This window comes from Neolamprologus brichardi, chromosome 7, assembly GCF_056152115.1.
Source record: "Neolamprologus brichardi isolate AB-2024 chromosome 7, ASM5615211v1, whole genome shotgun sequence".
NCBI classification, from domain to species: domain Eukaryota; kingdom Metazoa; phylum Chordata; class Actinopteri; order Cichliformes; family Cichlidae; genus Neolamprologus; species Neolamprologus brichardi.
In genome coordinates, this window is record NC_142110.1 from 9,230,402 (window position 1) to 9,249,609 (window position 19,208).

At 42.2% G+C, this 19,208-nt stretch overlaps 1 protein-coding gene across 2 annotated transcripts; it reads right to left on the reverse strand.

Moving 5' to 3' along the window:
- Nucleotides 1-616: 616 nt before the first annotated feature.
- On the reverse strand, nucleotides 617-18,211 carry LOC102783494 (DENN domain-containing protein 5B-like). Of its 2 annotated transcripts, none has more exons than XM_087843039.1 (21): nucleotides 17,883-18,211; nucleotides 14,400-14,509; nucleotides 13,012-13,726; nucleotides 11,637-11,824; nucleotides 9,835-10,341; nucleotides 9,491-9,722; nucleotides 7,246-7,396; nucleotides 7,010-7,100; nucleotides 6,796-6,915; nucleotides 6,558-6,710; nucleotides 6,353-6,431; nucleotides 6,184-6,259; nucleotides 5,941-6,069; nucleotides 5,722-5,843; nucleotides 5,362-5,507; nucleotides 5,151-5,269; nucleotides 4,491-4,678; nucleotides 4,250-4,332; nucleotides 3,686-3,812; nucleotides 3,398-3,572; nucleotides 617-2,092 (listed from the first exon to the last, which is right to left on the reverse strand). In XM_087843039.1, exons 1-21 carry the CDS (start codon nucleotides 17,986-17,988, stop codon nucleotides 1,909-1,911), a joined length of 3,801 nt encoding a protein of 1,266 aa, XP_087699165.1. In that variant the 5' UTR covers nucleotides 17,989-18,211; the 3' UTR covers nucleotides 617-1,908. The 2 variants fall into 2 exon arrangements, with proteins under 2 accessions (XP_087699165.1, XP_087699164.1); XM_087843038.1 differs by having other exon boundaries at nucleotides 6,335-6,431.
- Between the last annotated feature and the right edge of the window lie 997 nt (nucleotides 18,212-19,208).

Sequence of the window (19,208 nt, forward strand, 5' to 3'; positions counted from 1 at the left end):
GTATCCACACCTCCATTTCAGAGTAGAGAAGAGGTCTTTTTTTTTCTTTTTCTTCAATCAAACTATTTACATAAACGACGTATGACGTATGCGTGCGTCTGCATTCTACTGGCCTTATAAGGATGGGAACATTGCGCGGGAACAGGGGGCTCGGCCCCGGTTGCTATGGCACATTGGAGAATGTAAGCAAGGGGGCGGCGCCTGTTGTTTTACTACAGGACGCCAGATGGCTTGTCTGGAGGCCTACGGTTTTTCGGGGAGCTTGGCGTCTTGCACGGCAATGGGGCTTTTTGTTGATTTGAACGGATCAGATTAGTAGTAAATAAAAGGTGAGTGAACGTTAGTCTCCATCCAGTGGTCAGTTTAAGGCTAACAGCAATGCAGAAATTAAAAAAATATATTAGCGCCTTGAGTATAAAAAAACAAAACAAAACAAAAAAAATCACATAGTTGTTTTTTTGTTTTTACATTTACCAAGTTTATAAGAGCAAGATTCTTCATCAGCATCAGTGTAATAGTAGTAAAGTCAACCTTTTAATAGCTGGCAATCATTTTAATCCAAGAGTCTCATCAGATATTTCAGATAAGCGTCACAAAAAACACCAACAAATGGCACTTATTTCAATTTTAACTTTAATCTTGACCACACACTTCATAAATAACAGTTCATTATTTATTGCTTTCTCTAATCTGTATTTAAAGGAGAAAAGAGGCTTGGTCATCATAGGTTACATAGTGCTTGCGGGATAGTGCAGGAGACAGCATTTTTCATAATTCCTCAACTGTTTAATTGGATGCAACATCAACATAATACCTAGCGGTTTTGAGAACATGTACTCTATTCATTGTCTGATTTTTTTCCCTGCTCTCCCTTTTTTTTTGCAGACAATTGAAGAGCTTAAAAACAAAACAGCATGACTACTGTCCACATGAGAGAGTGTGTCTGGAGTGGGATCCATTGTTGTTACGCAGACACAAACAAGATGCCTTTGTAGAGGAAAAAAAATATGTCACAAATTCAGTACACCAACAACAAATAGGAACATGGGATGGAAGGATGAAACAATCCTATCAAAGATCTGATGAAGCAAAATATTTACAATCAGAGAGAGGTGAAGGGGAGGGGGGGGCTTTCCTACAAAATGACAAGGACTATTTAAACTGACACAACTAGGACACCAGTTTGGTTCCAGTGTTTTACCAACTGAGGATTTCGTGAGCACAACTCGGCGTCACATGTGACCCCAAACTGAAATAAACAATGAGAAACAGGCCAGACATTACGCAGTATAATAATAGCATAATATATCTATATATATATATATATATAAATTTAACATTATAGAGGGGTAGAATAATTTGTTTTGACTATATTTGCTAAAATATCAAATGAAATCAAAAATAATTATGGTAATAATAGTAATAACAATAAGGCCTGAGAACTGACGTTTGAGAATACAACACCAAAAGACATAAAAAAAACAAACATATTCTGGCCATGCATGTGCTTAGTTTAAAATTCAAGTGCAAACAACACAGCAGTAGGACAGGTATGGTTATCCTAGTGTTAGGTACAGTATAAATGACGTGAGCAGGGAAAATATTGACTGTAGATGTGAGTTTATTAATGACCCTCCAGTTCTCCTCGAGGAAACAGAACTTCACAGTGTAAACAAGCACAGGACTATTTCCTGAAGCAATCAGAGTATATAAGACATTTACATCAGTGAACAAGGCAATATGTTTGGTGCTTGAGTTGCCAGCGGTTTTGTCTAGCTCACTGTCCATTTTGCTGATCGTGATGATATGACAGAGTCACATTTCGCCAAATGTCCAAATGTACCTCCCTTCCCCACTCTTGGGAAGATGAATATCTGAATCTGTCAGCGTAGCTGCTAAACTCAGAGGTCAGAGGTCAACTCCTTTAACCAGTGCTGTCTCCAGAGTGATGGCGAAATCATTTAGTGTGTGCAGCATGCGACAGAGGGAGTGTACAGCAGCGCGGTCCCGCAGCAGAGCACCGTCCTCGTATGTCCGAGCTGTGAGGGGACAGTCTGCCAGCAGGGGGAGCCACAGAGAGAGAAGCCGGTCCCTGCCAAGACGAGAACACCGATGGTCAATAACGGGGTCATAAATAAAGTTTGTAGAACGTGATGAAGCTTTCAAGCACTGCAAGGTCAATTGTATTCAGGGCGTCAACTAGGATTTTTAAACTTTAATAATATTCTTGAGCTACTATACTGTTATCATTGCAACCTGCTATGATGTATGGTTTGAAGGTGGTAGCACAAACGGGAAACAAATGGAGGTGGAGCTGAAGATACTAAGATCTTCAATGGGAGTGACTCAGACAGACAAGATTAAAAATGAGTGCATCTGAAGGACAGCTCAGTTTAAGCAGTTTGAACACAAAGTTAAGAGGCCAGATGATTTAGACATGTCCACGGGAGGGACAGTGGATATGTGGAAGAAAGGACATTAAATTTGGAGATGCCAGGGAAGGAAAAAAAAAGAGGAAGACCACAGAGAAGATTCATGTATGTAGTGAAGGAGGACATGCAGAGGGTTGGTGTGACAGAGGAGAATGCTAGGGACAGGGTGAGATGGATACAGATGATCTGGCCAAAAGCAAAAGAAGAAGAAGACGACGACAACGACGACCGCTTAAATTATTCTGCTTTATATGAAAGAATAGAAAAGAAAAAAAAATAGAAAAGAATCAAGAAAGACAGTATGTTAGCTATCAACCAGACCTGACAGTGCATATTACTGTGTGTTAATCCACATAATCCAACTACGGTCTCATTTTAATAATAATAATAATAATAATAATAAAGTAATTATGCTGTCCAGTAAGGTCTTTCCTTTAAAAAAAAAAAAAAAAAAAAAAAAAAGAGAAGATGATGATTGAATCACATTCAAACATTTAAATCCATCTAATTTGAATGTGTGTCTGCAAACAATGATATTTGTAGGAAGGGTGTTATTAAAATAAACTGCAAAAATTACAGTTCAATTTTTTTTTTAGTGCATTTCACTTGCTTTGATTATTATAAAAAAAATTAAAAAAAAACCTCACTGACCAGAGCTTGTAATTGGTTCAAACACGTTTACTCACTTTATTCTTGCACTATGATAAAAATCAGATATCAATGAGTAAAATTAGGTCCCGATTTCTGCTTAACTATAGATCACAGATCCACATCTCATCTAGCATTGGCTAATTACGTTAGCATTTGACCAGTTATTGTTGGATGATAATCACTTTTAATCTTAATAACCTTCCTGCCTGTGATTGCTTTAACAACATCTTCCACCTGAGGAACGAGGGTGTCTTGCAAAATGTTTTCTTACAACATCAATGCAGATTTCAAAGGGAGTTTCAAAATCTGCTCACCTAATTCCCAGACAGACAAACAGCTGGAATTTGCCCTCTTTTCCAATATTTCTAGGAGAGGCGTTGATGGCACTGACGTAGTGGCACAGCAGGTCGCAGGGCGGGCCCTTTGTCAGTGTTGATCCGTGCAGGTCACCCATCTGATCAGCAGTCTCCATGGAAGCCACGGCCTTTTCTGTGGGAAAGCATTGGTGGCCCTTTTTAGTTTAGTTTGCAACTTGAGATGCAGATTAACTCCCCACTAGATGAAGACAGGAAATAGACGTCACCTCTTTGATTTACACTTACCCACAAAGTCCCAAACGAACACATTCCTCTGAAAAAGCCGGTTGGATTTGAGACCATGGAGGAGGAACTTCTCCAAACAAAGCACCAGACCTCCTTCACCACACAGCAAGACTGTCAGGTTTCCCCTCTGGTGTGATAGAAATGGGAGCAGAGAGTTAATAGACCTACTTCAAACAAAAGCTCATGTTACTGTTTATAACAGTCTCATATTTGTTCAAGTAAACAGAACAGAACGTATGCATGTACATTAAAGCTTGTGTACTAAAGACGTTATTAAAATGAATTAGAAGCCTTTTATAGCCAAACTCAAGTGATGCATCAGGTCTCTGCTGTGCTCTTAACGGAGATGAGAAAGGCTAGCCTGATACACAAGAGAAACAAATGAGGCCCGCGCTGGAGAGGCCGGGGTAATGAACCATGTTATAGATAAAAATAACACAGCGAGAGGCTGACAGTTGCTGCAAATATTCTCCTGTCTGCATTAACTATTTTGTCACCCTTTCAGCTTAGTGAGCCGGCAAGTAAAACGAATATAGCGCTTGTCTCACACACGCATACACGCACCTCTTGTTCAGGTTTGTGGAAATGCTTCACAAGGTTATTTACCGCCTCCCTCATGTCCTCTTGTACTTCAACAAACAGCATCCCTGAGAAGATGAATGAAGTGCAGTTAGCAACAGGAACACGAGGATGAATAATGAAACTTAGAGGGGAACAGAAAGGTGATCCAGGAACAGAATCATCTGCTCGTTCAACAAGTAGGTCAACTATTGTGCTAAAGAATGTGTTCTTTGTCAGGACGTACTGCTACGGCTGCCAAGTGATCCGAGGACTGTCCGCACACTCTGAGAAGGAGAGGCCAGCTCCGGAGGAGGTGTCCCTGTCAACCTTCCAGCATCCTCCTCCGCACCAGGTGACACCAGCTGACCAATGAGGACTCTTTCCAAGCTGCCGTCCCCCACGCCTTTACCAAGCCATCGGCCGCAAGGGAACCTTCCAAGAAACAAAGACAGAGCGTTACATTGTATTCAAGATTTTAAAAACGAATAAAGCCTACATTAAAAAAAAATAAAATGAAGGATTTGGCTGAAGGGAGAGCCTTCTATTATCTGCTACTGTTTTGTGTTTTAACTTGAGGCAGACATTAGGGTCAAAACGAAGAAAAAAAAACATAGATAATGTAACTTAAGCTATCAAAGTGGTTTGAAAATTCAAATTCACAGAGTCTTTTTGCTCTGCATAAAACAGCTACATACTTTCTACATCAGCTTTTCTAAGCAACCTTTGGGTTAAAGTGTTTAGAGAGTTCAGACATCAGATTTTGAACAGCTGGATCATCTAGCCTTTATTATATGTTTAACACATTATCAGCCTGTGAGCTGATGTTCATAAACATAGTCTCAAATGCTGTGCGAGGTCAAACGCAGCTTTCAACGACTGAAGAATATCAGAGGACGAATCTTACTTGTAGGTGTGCCCTGTAATCTCATTGTACACCATCACACAGTCAATGAGACACTTGGCCAGCAGGCCCGAGTTCTCCTGTCCCAGCTGCAGAGTGCTGAGCCTGCCCAGGTTCTTGCACTGAAATCAAAACCACAAATCACAGTAAGAGTAGCTCTCTGTGTTTGTGTCTCCATCGGCTGTGATGTTACAACAGAGGGATGAATACCAACCTGGAAAAATATTTCTTGTGTATTCTTTGGGATCTGTCTAACTCCAGAATCGCCCAACTCTCCTGACACACACACCCAAGGATCAACTGTTGCCATGGCGATGCTCAGCTTCTTCATGGGTATTATAACAACACGATATGGAATACCTAGAGAGAGACACGCAAAATCACGTTTTATGCATTTGTCCCTCTTTTTTTATCCAACTCTTCTTGCAATATATTTTCGCATTAAGTTTCATGTTTTGTCTTTGATGTCTGGAGGGAGGAACACTTTTAATCCGTGTTAACAAGGTTAGTGTGGTTGTCGTAATAAACAGCACAAAAGAAAAAAAATTCTGCTGTTAAAGCTCGCACGACTTACAGACTGAGGTGAAGACGCGTGTAAAGCAGAGGTAGTCCACGGTGTTGAGAGAGAGCAGGTGGAACAAAAACTGCTCCCTTTCTTCCTCGCAGAGCAGGAATGCATGAGGTTTGTACAGCTGCCTGTCAGGGGCCCAAGAGAGAACAATATCAGTGATACTACAAACTAAATTAATAAAAAAGCAATATTTCTGTTTATTTATCAACTGTGAACTCTTACCGGAGCAGCTCCTGATTTGTGAGCAGCTCTTTGAGGTGTTGGGAAAGCATTTTCTTCTCTAGAGCCAGGTGGATCCAGGCTCGGGCCTGACCCACATCAGACAGACCCTCACTCATGGTCTGGATAAACCTGGAAGAACGACAGACCGGCTAAAAGGAGCTGCAATATTCAACTTTTACACTAATAATATCCTCTGAGCTCATCTAGAAAACTAACAGCCCCTTTCATCAACTGCCTCATTACCTCATATCCTGTATTAACGATCCTCTCAGGGGCAAAGCGCCATCATCAACCGTTCTCTGGTCTGAACAGTTAGATCCTGAAAAGGCAGACAAAGCACCAATTATGAGTCCATTCTTATTTCAGTGATTTCCAAAAGTAGCTCAGTACAGACGGGGGGCTGTGCTCTGACCTGGAGACTCAGCTGGTGCCTCCGTCTTACCCTGGGCAGCTTGGTAGTGAAGCAAATGGGACCAAAGAGCAGACTTCCCCTGTTCACAATAAGCAGTAGTTAATTTCCAGCATGCATGCAATCATCTGCCGTTCCAGACATTTTTCTAGGCAGTCTCTTCACATGGAGACATACAGCGCGGTCTTAGCATGCCACGTGAGCTGACCTGTTTCACCTGCAGACCGTGGCCCCACGTTCTCTCCAGCAGGCCACACAGGCCGTGGATGAGTGTGTTTTCCTGCAGGCCTGTGATGCTGGCCTCTCCCTGACCCAGTTCCACACTCTCCTTCCCCATCCTTTCCTTCAGCATCCGTTTGGTCTAAAAAGAAGAAGATTTTTTGCATTAACCTTGAGTAAAATAATTAGGAACATTCCTATTTTAAGCACCTAACGAGAGCGCTTACCTTCAGACGACACTCGCTGAGCAGCCCATCGACAAACTCCCGGTGCATCTGAGTGATAGCTTGAGGCGTCAGGTCAAGTAGTTTAGACTGGCGGAGATTCTTCCTCGCAAAGGTGTATTTCTGTTGAATAAACAGGCAACATATTAGATACACCCCCCTTGAAGCCTGCATGCTAATCTGTGTGTGTGTTTTTTGACACACACACTGTAGGTACCTGTCTCTGCTCGTTGTCCACTCCTGACTGATCAGAAACTGTGGATCTCTTGGGTTCAGACCTACGAGAGGCTGTGACACGACTGGACCACCTGATGACACAGCAAAATAAAATCCATAATTTTACACAAGTCAGAGTAAACCAGTCACGCCTGGAAATAAAGTGTTAATTATTTTCATTACTCACTAGAAACAGATTTTAATTTAATCTTAATAACAGCAGGAAACGAATCTCACTTGTTGGTGTTCTGTGCCTGGGCAAGGACATCCGCCTGCAGCTTAGGGAAGTAGCCTGGGTGATGACGACCCTGGCCAATCCTCATGTCCAGCAGGTGGGGGTGTATGGCTGTGTGGTCAGCCTTCAGCAGCCTCCGCTCGATGGACTGACCTGCAGAGAAAAAAGTGAACAAAAAACATTTATTTATTTTTGTTTGTTTTCATTTGTATTAATGAATTAATTAATTAATTTTTAAAGGGATTTCACATTTCAATTAAATTAGTTATTTCCATGAATGGCTTGTGCATAACACCCTAATACAGTATAAAAGAAAGTAACCATGTTATGTTATTCTGGAGTCTAACATATGGACTTTGTGAATTGTGAACAATGCCACAGACCAGCCACAGAGATGAAAGGCTGGCACCACTTCAAAGCTGCAGCTTTGCAGCAGTTTTCACAGGACACAGAGTCCCGCTGTCCTCTGCTTATATAATGCTCACAGACCAGCATGTGCCTAATTCTTCTCTAATTTACTAGTTCTACCCATCTTTTCCCCCTTACATTTCATTCGATCCCATTGCTTTTTGCGTTCCAATTATCCACCAGATAATTTGGTTTTTATTTCATTTCAGTAATGTTGAATGAATTACAGTTTATATGGCTGCATAACCTGGTGCAAGAATCCCCCTAAGCACAGTTTATGCAAAATCCTCAGTGCTTATCACAAAAGGGAGAGAAAGGCCAAGCAGCATAATCACCATATAAACCCAAACAGACGGGCAGATGGTGTCAGATTTGCAGATTCCCTCTGCGAAATCTGGCATCCAGCTTCATTGCATAATTCTACTTAAAATACAACTAAAATTATGGATATTTATCCAAACCATGTGATCATGCTATTCTACTGAAATAAATGCATTCAGCTGGTTCTCTGAAAGGGTTCCAGATAAAACTCAGACAGTGCCCCCCTTGTATTATTATAGCTTTTCCACAGGGGTCCACTCCTGGTCCTCCTTACCTCCACATGCAATGCATAAACTATACAATTTGTGCTTGTTTTGAAGTCTAGTAAAACACAGTGTATGCAACTCACTCAGTCACCTGAAAGTATCCAGCCTACTTCCAACATCTAAACCCTTGATGTTTATAAAACTGGAACTGTGCTGAGTGTTATAAATACTTCTAAGACCCACCTGGAACGACTTTACATTTTTTTTGCATTTTTTTGTCTGGACTTGATCAAGCTGACATTGTTTATATGCATGCATTTCCCACCTTCTTTGAAGCCTCGGTGCGCCACAGTGCACTAGCACGTTTCACTCTCAGTTTGTCCTATAAGAAATACTACAGTGGTCCTTCCTTCACCCTCTGGGATCAAAGTCTTAACCCTAATCCTACCCCACACTTTGGGAGAGCAGCACTAACCTTTGCTAGCAAATGGTGGTTTGTAATATCAAACTAAAACAAATACCTGAATCTCAAATATGTATTGAGATGATCTAATATAACACTAAATGTGATTCAGAACATTAATTGCTATTCCATCAGTTTACAAGTATCATTTTCATAAAATATCTATTAAAAAAAAAAAAAAAAACAGAAAAAAAAGTCATTATTGTCAGAAAATATGCTGTATATTTATGCTTTGTGTGTGTGTGTGTGTCCTTAAACTGTAGTGTTTTTTCTAATTTAATTTAAATTTTTTAATACACAAGTCCCTCTTTGCAATGACAGTACCCATTTAAATGAAAGATTTATTATTATTATTATTATTATTATTATTATTATTATTATTATTATTAATAATAATAATAATAATAATAATAATAATAATAATAATAATGAATATATGTTACCAGTGGCTTATCACAGGGTTTTAGTAGCATGTCCAGCTTATTTAAATTACTATATGTAATTATTAAAATGAAGATGAGGCTCCTTTATTTGTGTATGTATATATATATTAGCGCTTGTCAGAGCTCCACTAAACTTACAGGAGCTAATAACTTATCTCAGCATATAAACTTTACTGTCTAATTTGCATGAATATCTATGAAAATAAAGTCAGCTCTCATTAGGACGCCAACATCTAAACTGGTGTTTGTATGTGCTCCTTGTTGGACAGTACAGTATTTATAATAATAATAATAATAATAATAATAATAATAATAATAAGACTTATAAGAACATGTAAAATGTTTCATGGCACTTTCCCCCCCCCCCCCCCCCATCCCTTTGTGATCCTGGGCACCTTCACAGTACCTGATTCAAAGAGCGTAGTGCATTTCCTGTAAAGACAACTACAGGAATCCTCGCTCCCCGTGTCATACAGTCGTTCTCGCTCTAAACGGCTGTCAAACAGCTGCTGTAGTGGCTCCCTATCTGCCCAGCGAGATATAACCTTCCCATCCACAAAGGAAGAAAACATGGATGTCTCCAAGAACCGGGACAAGAAGTGCAAGTGGCTCGCTGGCTGAACGGAGAGAAAGGAACCCTAAAACATTGAAAAGCAGGAGTTTACTGAATGAAGATATAGCAATAATATGACTTAATTCAGATAAATGCATTTTTTTAAAAATCTATCAGTCAGTCATCCACTAAAGTACCTTATCAAAGTTGAACATCCCCTCTCGGTTGGTCAACCAAGAGTCCAAATCCAGAGCGCTGTGGATGACGAAGTCATCATATCTGCCAAACATTGCAGCAAAACGTCCTGCAAACACCTCCCGCAGCTGAATATTCAGCTTTGCAGCCTTCAGTTCTTCCTCCTCCTCCTCAAACACGTGTCCCAGTGTCTTCCCTCCATCTGACATCTTTCCTCCTCCACACCTCCTCGCCAGAGCCTGCAGCCTCTCCAGCACCGCCAACTCCTCGCCTCCGAGGTTCCCGTTCCTTCTGTCCTCCATCAGATCCTCCAGCACCAGGCTGCTTAGCCGAGGGGAGGAGGAAGAGGTGGTCGTGGGCTTAGCGATCACACCGCCCTGTGGGGGCAGCCCAAATTGCAACAACACCTCACTCAGTTCCTGAATGAGTTCAGTCTGATCCGGAAACTGGGGAAGGTCTTCAGGAGCTTCGACGCAGTGGTTGTCAATGTCCACGAAGCACAGGTTAGCCTGTGTTAGAATATGAGACAAACCAGACAGTTACAACACGACAAACAATTTTCAGTTTGCCCGTCAATCAGATAATCATAATAGGTTTATCCTGTCACAATGTACAGACAGTTATCTCATCCAGACAGAGTGAGCTGAGCTTTGCCCTCTAATTAAGCTCTGAGATGGAGATTTACACACAATTAATAGATTCTTAGCATTTCACTTTGATAAGCGCAAAAGCGCAAACAGGATATAAGCATTTGAAAGATTATCCGTTATCGTTGCAACAGGAGACAATGTGGAAAGTGCAATATCAGTCGGCGATAGCGATGTGAAACCTTTGCAAAAAAATTAAAAAAACAACTGGACCCATAAAGTTGCCAAGCAACAAACCACAGAAAGATTATTTTTTTAAAACTGCCTCTGTAAGCAGCAGCGGAGCTCAGCAGTGCTCGACTGTCAGCAGCCACACGACCTTCAGCAGTGACCTCCGGCAGTGAGTTTTTAGCCTCAGGGGAGATGAACTGCAGAATGGACTGTTAACGTCGACTCTGTTCAGCTTCATCCTTCCTCCAAGTGCCATCACTTCCAAGTGTTTGGTTTTGTTTTTGTAACACATCTTTAATCCAAACAAGACGAAGAGGAGAAAGAATAGTCGGGCAGGGTTGTTTCACATTCAGAGACTACACAAACATTTATTTCACCAGAATTAAGTTATGCTCTGTTTCCTGATTATTCTCCGGATCAGTGGACACACTGGATTTTTTAATGCATATCAAAATGAAGGACTACTAATTAACTGCAAACACTTAAATATGTATGATTAAGATGTTCCTCATTTTCTTCAAATTGCAGGGCCTTGGGGGAAATAAGTGGTGAGCTCTAATTCTGTTTAATAATTCATCCAACCCCATTATTCTGCATTTTTGGAGCTCTGCACTTTTGCTTTCATCCCCTCAGAGCTGTCTTACCGCTGCCTCTTTTCTGGGGCAGAGAGACTTCAAAGAAGCTTCAGAGGCAAGATATTCATGCAGCATAAAGTGATCTGGGATGCAGGATTGGATTTGAAAGGGGGAGGCAGCTCAGAGGAAATGCATCATCCCAGTTTGACATGCTGGAGGCAAAGGGTGCGCTCCATGAACCATGGAGCGGATAAGCAAAAGGCTGCAAGATCGTCTCAGTTTTACGGTATATTTTTAGATCCTTTTATTTTAGCGTCTATTAAAATGTCTGCATCCTGCAGTTTTGACTGGTACATTCACACGGGAAACGGCAAAGACATATACGCATAATCTTCCCTCTGAGTGATGTACCTCATGTGGCAGATTGAGGGAGGATCGCTGAGCTCCATCTCTGCGCTGGATACCCATCAGGAATGGCACAGGAGCATCGAGCAGGTGATGTAGTGGTGCAGAAATGATGGGCAGGTAGATGTGTTGCCACTGAAACGGGAACAGCAGTGTGTTGATGCCCTCTGCCACGGTCATCAAACGCTGGTAGTCTGTATACAGAGACATCAGAACAAAGCGTTAAGCCGTCTCTGAGCTCATTCATATTCCTGTTACACAGCACAGTTAATGACTACAGAGGTCTCATCACCATATCACTAAGCTGCACTGTCAGAGCTTCCAACATTTACCCACAAAAACCCATCTGTCAAACCCAGCACCTCCTCGATCCTAGAACTATGCACACTTAGGCTGGGCTTTCCCAGTACCTTTTGTTTAAGGACAAACCATTTGCAGGCTTCATGTCATATTATTGTGTTAAATACAAAGAACAGCTGCTTTTCTGTATGTGCAGTCATTATTATTAGAGTTCAAAGGTGTCATTATATATGTTTTTCATATCCAGCATGTGTGCGCTTCAAAAGTTAAATCAATATTTTAATGATGTCAACAAACAGACTTGATATGATCTCTGAGTGACATGTTAACTCTCCACCCTCTTGCCCAAATATGGTCACTTCTGGTTCCTAAACACTAACATGATTGTGACCAAAGCACTAACACAGATGCTTCAAAAATCAAAATACAGAGTTTAGAAACCAGTGGGTGACATCACAGTGATGATGTCCATCTTTTATGTACAGTCTGTAGTCTATCCCTGCAGACACCTGTGTTAAAATGCCAACTTTACAGCAATAAAAGACTTTTTACAACCTGCTTATGGCTTTAGGATCTACAGCGAATTTATGTTGCAGTTATTTTTTTATTGAAATCATCCCTTTAAAAACTACTTAAGCTTGAAGTTACACATTATATTATTTACCTTGTCTGTTACTTACCATGGCAGGTATCTGTCCCCATACAGTCTATGGATGCAGCTATCTAACCAAATTAAATGGCATTAACTGATAAGCAATCCCTATCTAATCCTAACCCTCTTGTCCAAACTTGGCCACTAAGAAAAACCTAACATGGTGGCTGAGCCTCCAAATCACGACTCCTTAATGATGATTATGGTGGTCATAGTATGAAACAACACATTTTATAAACAAGGGCTTTGTTGATTTGACCCAATAAGTCAACACATGGACATAAAGCAAGCACGCACAGCACCAGGAGCTTGAAACTGAAGCAGCTGCGTGGAACTCAGCTGTCATTTATTTTCCTAATTACAGCTTTTCTTTTCCTGCTACATGCCAAAATATCTTGCATGCATAAAATCTGTAATTTCAGTGCTTACCTGAAGAGTAAAGCAGGACTTGTGTCTCCAGAAGTGCACAGGTAAGTAGTTTCACCATGCTGTCCACACCCAGGAGGGAGAACGCATCTCCAAGAGGATACTCCCCCAAAGGAAGCTCACCTGGCCCGGGCCGCTGGCAAAGGATGGGCCCTTGCACGCCGTGGAACCTCAGCGACCTTCCAGGTGGAGGCAACGGCACCTCGTACAAGATGTTATGGATGTAGCTCTCTAGAGGGAGTGGTGGGGCTGTCTGTGACGTCACGGCCTGGTGGAGCTGAACCAGAAACTGTCGTGAAGCTTGAAGAAAAGGGAGCGGCGTGACGAGGCAGAGGGCTTTGGACACATACAGGGTGTCTCGCGTTGGATCGAAGGAGCCTACACAGCCGAGGCAGCCAGACACCCCAGCCAGAGACTCGGCGTCTGACTCATCCAAGCTGCTCGCAAGTGAGTCCATACTGGAGGTGGAGGGTGAGGAGGCAGAGGAAGATGAGGACGAGGGAGAGGATGCCAATGAAGAGGAGTGGTGCTCCACATGGTGCATCTGACAGAGTGTCTGCATGGCAGTGATAATCTGAGGACTGGTCACCTCCTCGTAGAAGGTGTGAACAAAGCCGTAGGAACGCGTGCCATCGTCGAAAGAAATCGTAAACGAGTGAAACTGAGGATCGAGTCTGTCTGCTTGAGTGCGAAAGGACAGCCCTCTGGGCATGCAGAGCTGGAAGACAGAGGAGAGAAAACAAGAGATGTTTTAGTACAGAGTGACAATGTTCAATACCGACCACAAAAAGTATATAAATGGAGGGTTAAACCAAAATATACAACAGCAAACATCAGCATCCTCCAGACACTTCTACCTGATAAAACTGAAGTTTGCCACCATCAAAAATGGCAATTATTTTAAATATTCTTGTGCTAGCATAGGCTTGACTTTGTCCTAAAAATGTAATCAGAGCAAAAATCGACCCATGGCCTGAGGAGTGGGGGGAAAAAAGTGTGGATTAGCTACATAAAATGACATGGCTTAAAAAGACCCCAAAAAGTAAAGCAAAGCCAGAGGAATATATGAAATGGTCTATTTAGAACAAACCAACACTGATTCCACTCCGTCTGATTACTCATGTAACTGTGAGGCTGATGCTGCTCTCATCATCCGGACCTGTTTTGCATGTTTAGATGAAAACAAGACTCTGATGAAAAGGGGCAGAAAATAAGCCAGCACGTAACTCCTATTACACTTTCCTCCAGCTGACTTTGGCTCTTCCATTATTCTCCTTCAATAGCAGCAGAAGAAGAGCAACAAAATCATTTGGCCTTCTAACAGGCACATCTTGTCCTTCAGCTGCGGATGTAACAGAAAATGACCAACACGGTGCAATCCAACATCTCACCATGTTGACAGCATCTTTATTGAAGGGGTTCCTGTCTGTATTTTCAGGGTAATGAGCCAAAACCTTCGATTTGAAGGACCGTCGAACAGGGCTGTGCTCAAAGCCCTCACCTGAAAGACAGACAGACAGACAAATTGAGTTAAGAGGTTATTCTATTAATGCAGGATGACCTTGATCGGTGCTGAACCAGAATTCATAAGAAAGGACAGACCAGAGGGCATCAGAACATGACAGCAGCTTTGATTAATGAAAAACAGCCAGGACAACCTTGACAGATACTAAAAAGAAGTTCATGTGCTGCAGCAAAGTGGGAAAAGCCCCTCCAAGAGTTATGTAACTCAACTCATTAGCATAAAGAAAAGCAATGCAACAATCCTCATCCCTGACACTGCAGGAGGGAACTCTTTAAACTGATAAGAGGTGCTGAATTCAAAGTGCATGCAAGAGAACTATATCCCACATAAATTGCTGCAGTGAACACATGCATTGCCTCGTGTGGTTAAAGTATCTCCTTTTTAAATCTCGGCACCATGTGTCAGCTTCTAGCTCGGGTTACATACAAAATGCTGTCTGTGCGAGTAGATGAAGCTGCAGCAAAAAAATAGCTAAATAAATAAAAAACGGGTGTATGATTCACAGAGGGTAATCACCGAGGTACTTTCATTATTTATCCTCTTTCCAAGGGGGAAGCCCTTGAACAGTATTCCTCTTTGTGTTCCCTGCTTTACTAGTACACCATCAACTCTCAGAGACATTCACTAGAATCGCTGCACAAGAACAAAATCATCTGTAAATGCCAAACCAGCTCTGCAGCACTCATTCGACCCTTCAGGAACATCCACATCACCTGCCCACGAAATGACGCACGCCACCTCAAGAAACTGCGCTGCAGGCAGAGCGAAGAGCGAGCCACTTCAAGTCAAACTGACTCAGACCGGTAGGTGGGAGACAGCTAATAGATGAGAGTGACGCGGGGCGGGAATGGCAGTGTTCTTTACTAAGAATACAAATTAGTGTCGGCGCTGAGAGGCACAGCTGAGCATCGCTGAAGGAGTTGCCATGGTTTCCATTTCCGCCGTGGCCTCGATGATCGCCATCAAGACAAAGCTTTTGTGCTCGTCGCAGGTTACGTCAGCCTGGGTTTTATCAGCTGACCTAATTAAACCGCCATCCCCCGGCTCTCCTCCTGACACGGGTTCCCACCAAACAGCTTTCACAGACGTAAATGCAGCCTGTGTGTGTTTCACGGAGTAACAGAGCAAGGGGAGGTGGAGTGGAGTGGAGTGGAGGGAGGTTTGTTTTAGTGTTCGAATGAAAGCTTAAAGGCCTGTAATTAGCACATTAACAGACTCACTAGATCCAAGAAATGTGCTTTACATCATCTGTAGGCGTGAGAATAACTGTCATTTTCACACCGATTTGTCACAAAAATAGTGACGAATGTCTCATCCAAGTACCCAAATTCATGGTCACTTTAATATCAGCCGTGTCTTGCTTTTAGTGTTTCATATTCATTCCACTATCCCTAAAACAGGCCAACTCCATCAGCCACCAGTGAGCAGCCAATAAAGATAGACATCCATCACTTTCACCAACTAAATTACCTTTGCTGTCCCATTCATCACACCATTACATGAACATGCATAAAAAGTAGAGATATTAAAAACGACAGGCGTGTCAGCTGTTACTGACTGATGACACTTTAAATCACTCCGCCGCTGATGCGCCTGACCACTGAAGGTGACTCGCACGACCAAAAAAAGAAAAGAAATTTTGGTTTTTATCTTAGACTTGAAGCTCAGGAACAAAGTAAGCACCGAGTGCCTAAAAATATGCTGAAAAAACAAATGAATCAAGCAGAATGTCTAATTATATGAGATATAGGCTTTACATCTCCCTGCACAATAAAGCTCGCTCTGTGCGATCAGGGACTACTCCACTGATGTCATATCTGTCCCCTATGTGACCATCATCGTGCCTGCACGGGCGCTGAAGCGTCGGCCATTCAGCATTCCAACAGGCAACGTCATGTGAAATCTGATTCGGCTGCAGAAACACAGTGGCATGTATTGAGAGGCTAACAAGGGCAGATTGTCTCTCGGTGGGCATTCACCAATTACACACTCTCACAGAAAGAGGAACTGTATATAGGACACATTTAGAGCACATAGTGGGCTATAACTTGTGCAATACTTGTGAGTAAAGGAGAAAAACCCTCACACAGGGAGAGCCCCCCTGCAGCGATGGGTCTGCGATGACCTGCTGTTACATAAGTACAATGGTGTAGCTCAGACACAGTAGCCAAGGAGGCAGCTTTCTAACCCAGTGGTTAATTAGAGCTTTAAAACAAAACATAACATGCATGTCTGCTAAAAGCTCTCCCATGTGGAGCTGTTTCACAACAGCTGCTCCAGAGATGAGGAGAATACAGGGTGTGACTGCTGCTCCAGATCTGGAAGTGACGCTCAAGGTATTCAGCACACCTGTGATGTGACCGTTTTTTCACAAACACCGCAGCGCACGTCACACGAGCCTCCTGGGCAGAGTTGTTCTCAGCTCAGTGTCAACAACTGGCTGCAAAAGGAGGTGACGCCACCTGATATTTCTCTATTTCTTAGAGTCCTGTCAACCACAAATAAACCCCAATAAGCACCGGAGATAAGGAGACTTCACCGCAGCCCAAAATATGACATCACATCCCTTTCACCTTCTTGGTTAAAAGAGGAAAATAAGAATGATGGGTCACTTTCTGTTTGAGACCACCCCAAATCACGTGGATTAATCAGTGCTTTTTGATTCACAGAGCAGTGTATTCTGGGAGCAAACAGCCCTGCCTGGATGTTCCAGCTGTGTTCCAGCTTTAACGAGCAGAATTAGGACGCTGCTGTTTTCCCTCGATTCTGCCCTTTCTCTCCTGTGATCCCGAGGCAGGTGTAGCAGTAGATGACTTGCAGAAACCATAAAATAAAATCTAATGTGACACAATACTAGACTGAAAATATGATGAAAACACAATGAACACAGCCGCCAAGTGATGTGTCCTAAACAGGGGTATAATATAAACAGACCGCACCTGGGATACAAAAGACAATATATCAGAAATATTCCTTTCAATGGCTTAAGACTGATTGGGAAATGATACAATGCATATCATTTGTCTTTGCTTTCCTGTCCAACTAATACTACATGCATAGAGACATGTACAAATCCTGCCCAAATATAACCTTATATTTATCACATTTTTTCATATATTTGAGGATATTCTGCACAGGCTGCTCACACATATTATTTAGAGGACTGACAGGGAGAAGAAAAATCATATTTAAATGGCTGTCACCCCTCCCCACACAAACAGAGACACAATTGGGCAACACAGATAGGCCTATATGAATTACTAAATGTATAACCTGGCTAATGCTGTCATCCAACATAACATATCTGTGTATTGGCGGGTGTGTCTTTTTGTCCTTAAATATCATCTACCTGCTCCATCGTCCGGCTCCAGGCCCGTCTCCGTGTCCACTCCACACACAACAAAATAGTGGGCGAAACGGCAAGAAGCCGATCCTGTGGCGGCGGCGGTGTTCATCCTCGACGCGTTGTGTTGACGGTGTGACACAGCTCCGTTTACTTCTGCTTAATGCTGTAGGTGTTCATAGCTGGCGCTGGTTTTTAATCCGAAATGCTCGAAGCTCCCCGCTGCGCGTCCCTATCCGCACCCACTGAACCGCGCTGTGACTCTGATGGAGTCAGGGTGATCCGGGGATGGTCATCCAGTTTGTTCAGAGGGGGAGGAGGCTGTGTGGAGACAGGCAGGCAGGGAGGGAGGGAGACAAAGGCTTAAAAGCATCATCGTCCCCCGCTAAAGTCTGCGTCATTTTCACGTAGATGTTTACGAAATTCATCTGTAGCGCAAAACAATCAGTCTCATAGATCATCAGGGTTCTCCTTTATAATTATTATTTTTGTCGGTGGAGACGATTACAATTATTTATTACACAAATGCAGATCACGGGCGGGAAAACTCTGAAGAAAGAAATTAAAACGACGTTTTCGACATTTTGGATAAAACTCCACTTACCGTTTACTAATTACCGTAATACTATGAAAACGGTCGTGCGCCCTACAGTTGGCTGTGGATTTGCAGGAGCCTCCTAAAATCTGAGAAAAACATTTTAGACCTCAGCGTTTCATTGGAAGTTTTTATGGGAAGTTTGTGTTGCCAACTTTAGGCATGGAGTTTGGAAGTCACGAGCTTATTTTACCAGTCAGGGGATGACTAATGACTAATGCATGATGGGAAGTTTTGTGGGAAATGTAGGATCAAATGGTTCTGGTGCTTGATCCCTGCTATACTAAGTCGAGATACTAACTAACTAATAAATAAATACATAGTTTTATTAAAAATCTATCAACTTAATGCGTTTTTGTTTCTCATGTCCTAAAAATGTGATTTTATGAAAATAAATATAAAAATCCCTTTTCACACAGATCTGTTTTGGTTGGATGGATGCCATCTGAGCCAGACAGTTACAGGAACACTTCTTAATTCATGTTTGATTAACAAATAAACACACTTGCCAAAAGTCATTAATCACTAACTGAGACCCACTGCTAGATAATACTTCACACTCTTCCCTGACACACAGGCACTAAAGACACCATCAGTCATCCACAACATTTAGAGCCTAACCATCAGCAGTCAAAGCTACTGAACTCCAACTCATTATCTCTATTAGTCGCTATGCTTGCCAAATACCTCCCCAGTTATAAAGGATTAAATAGAGTGTGGACTTTATCTTTTGTCTG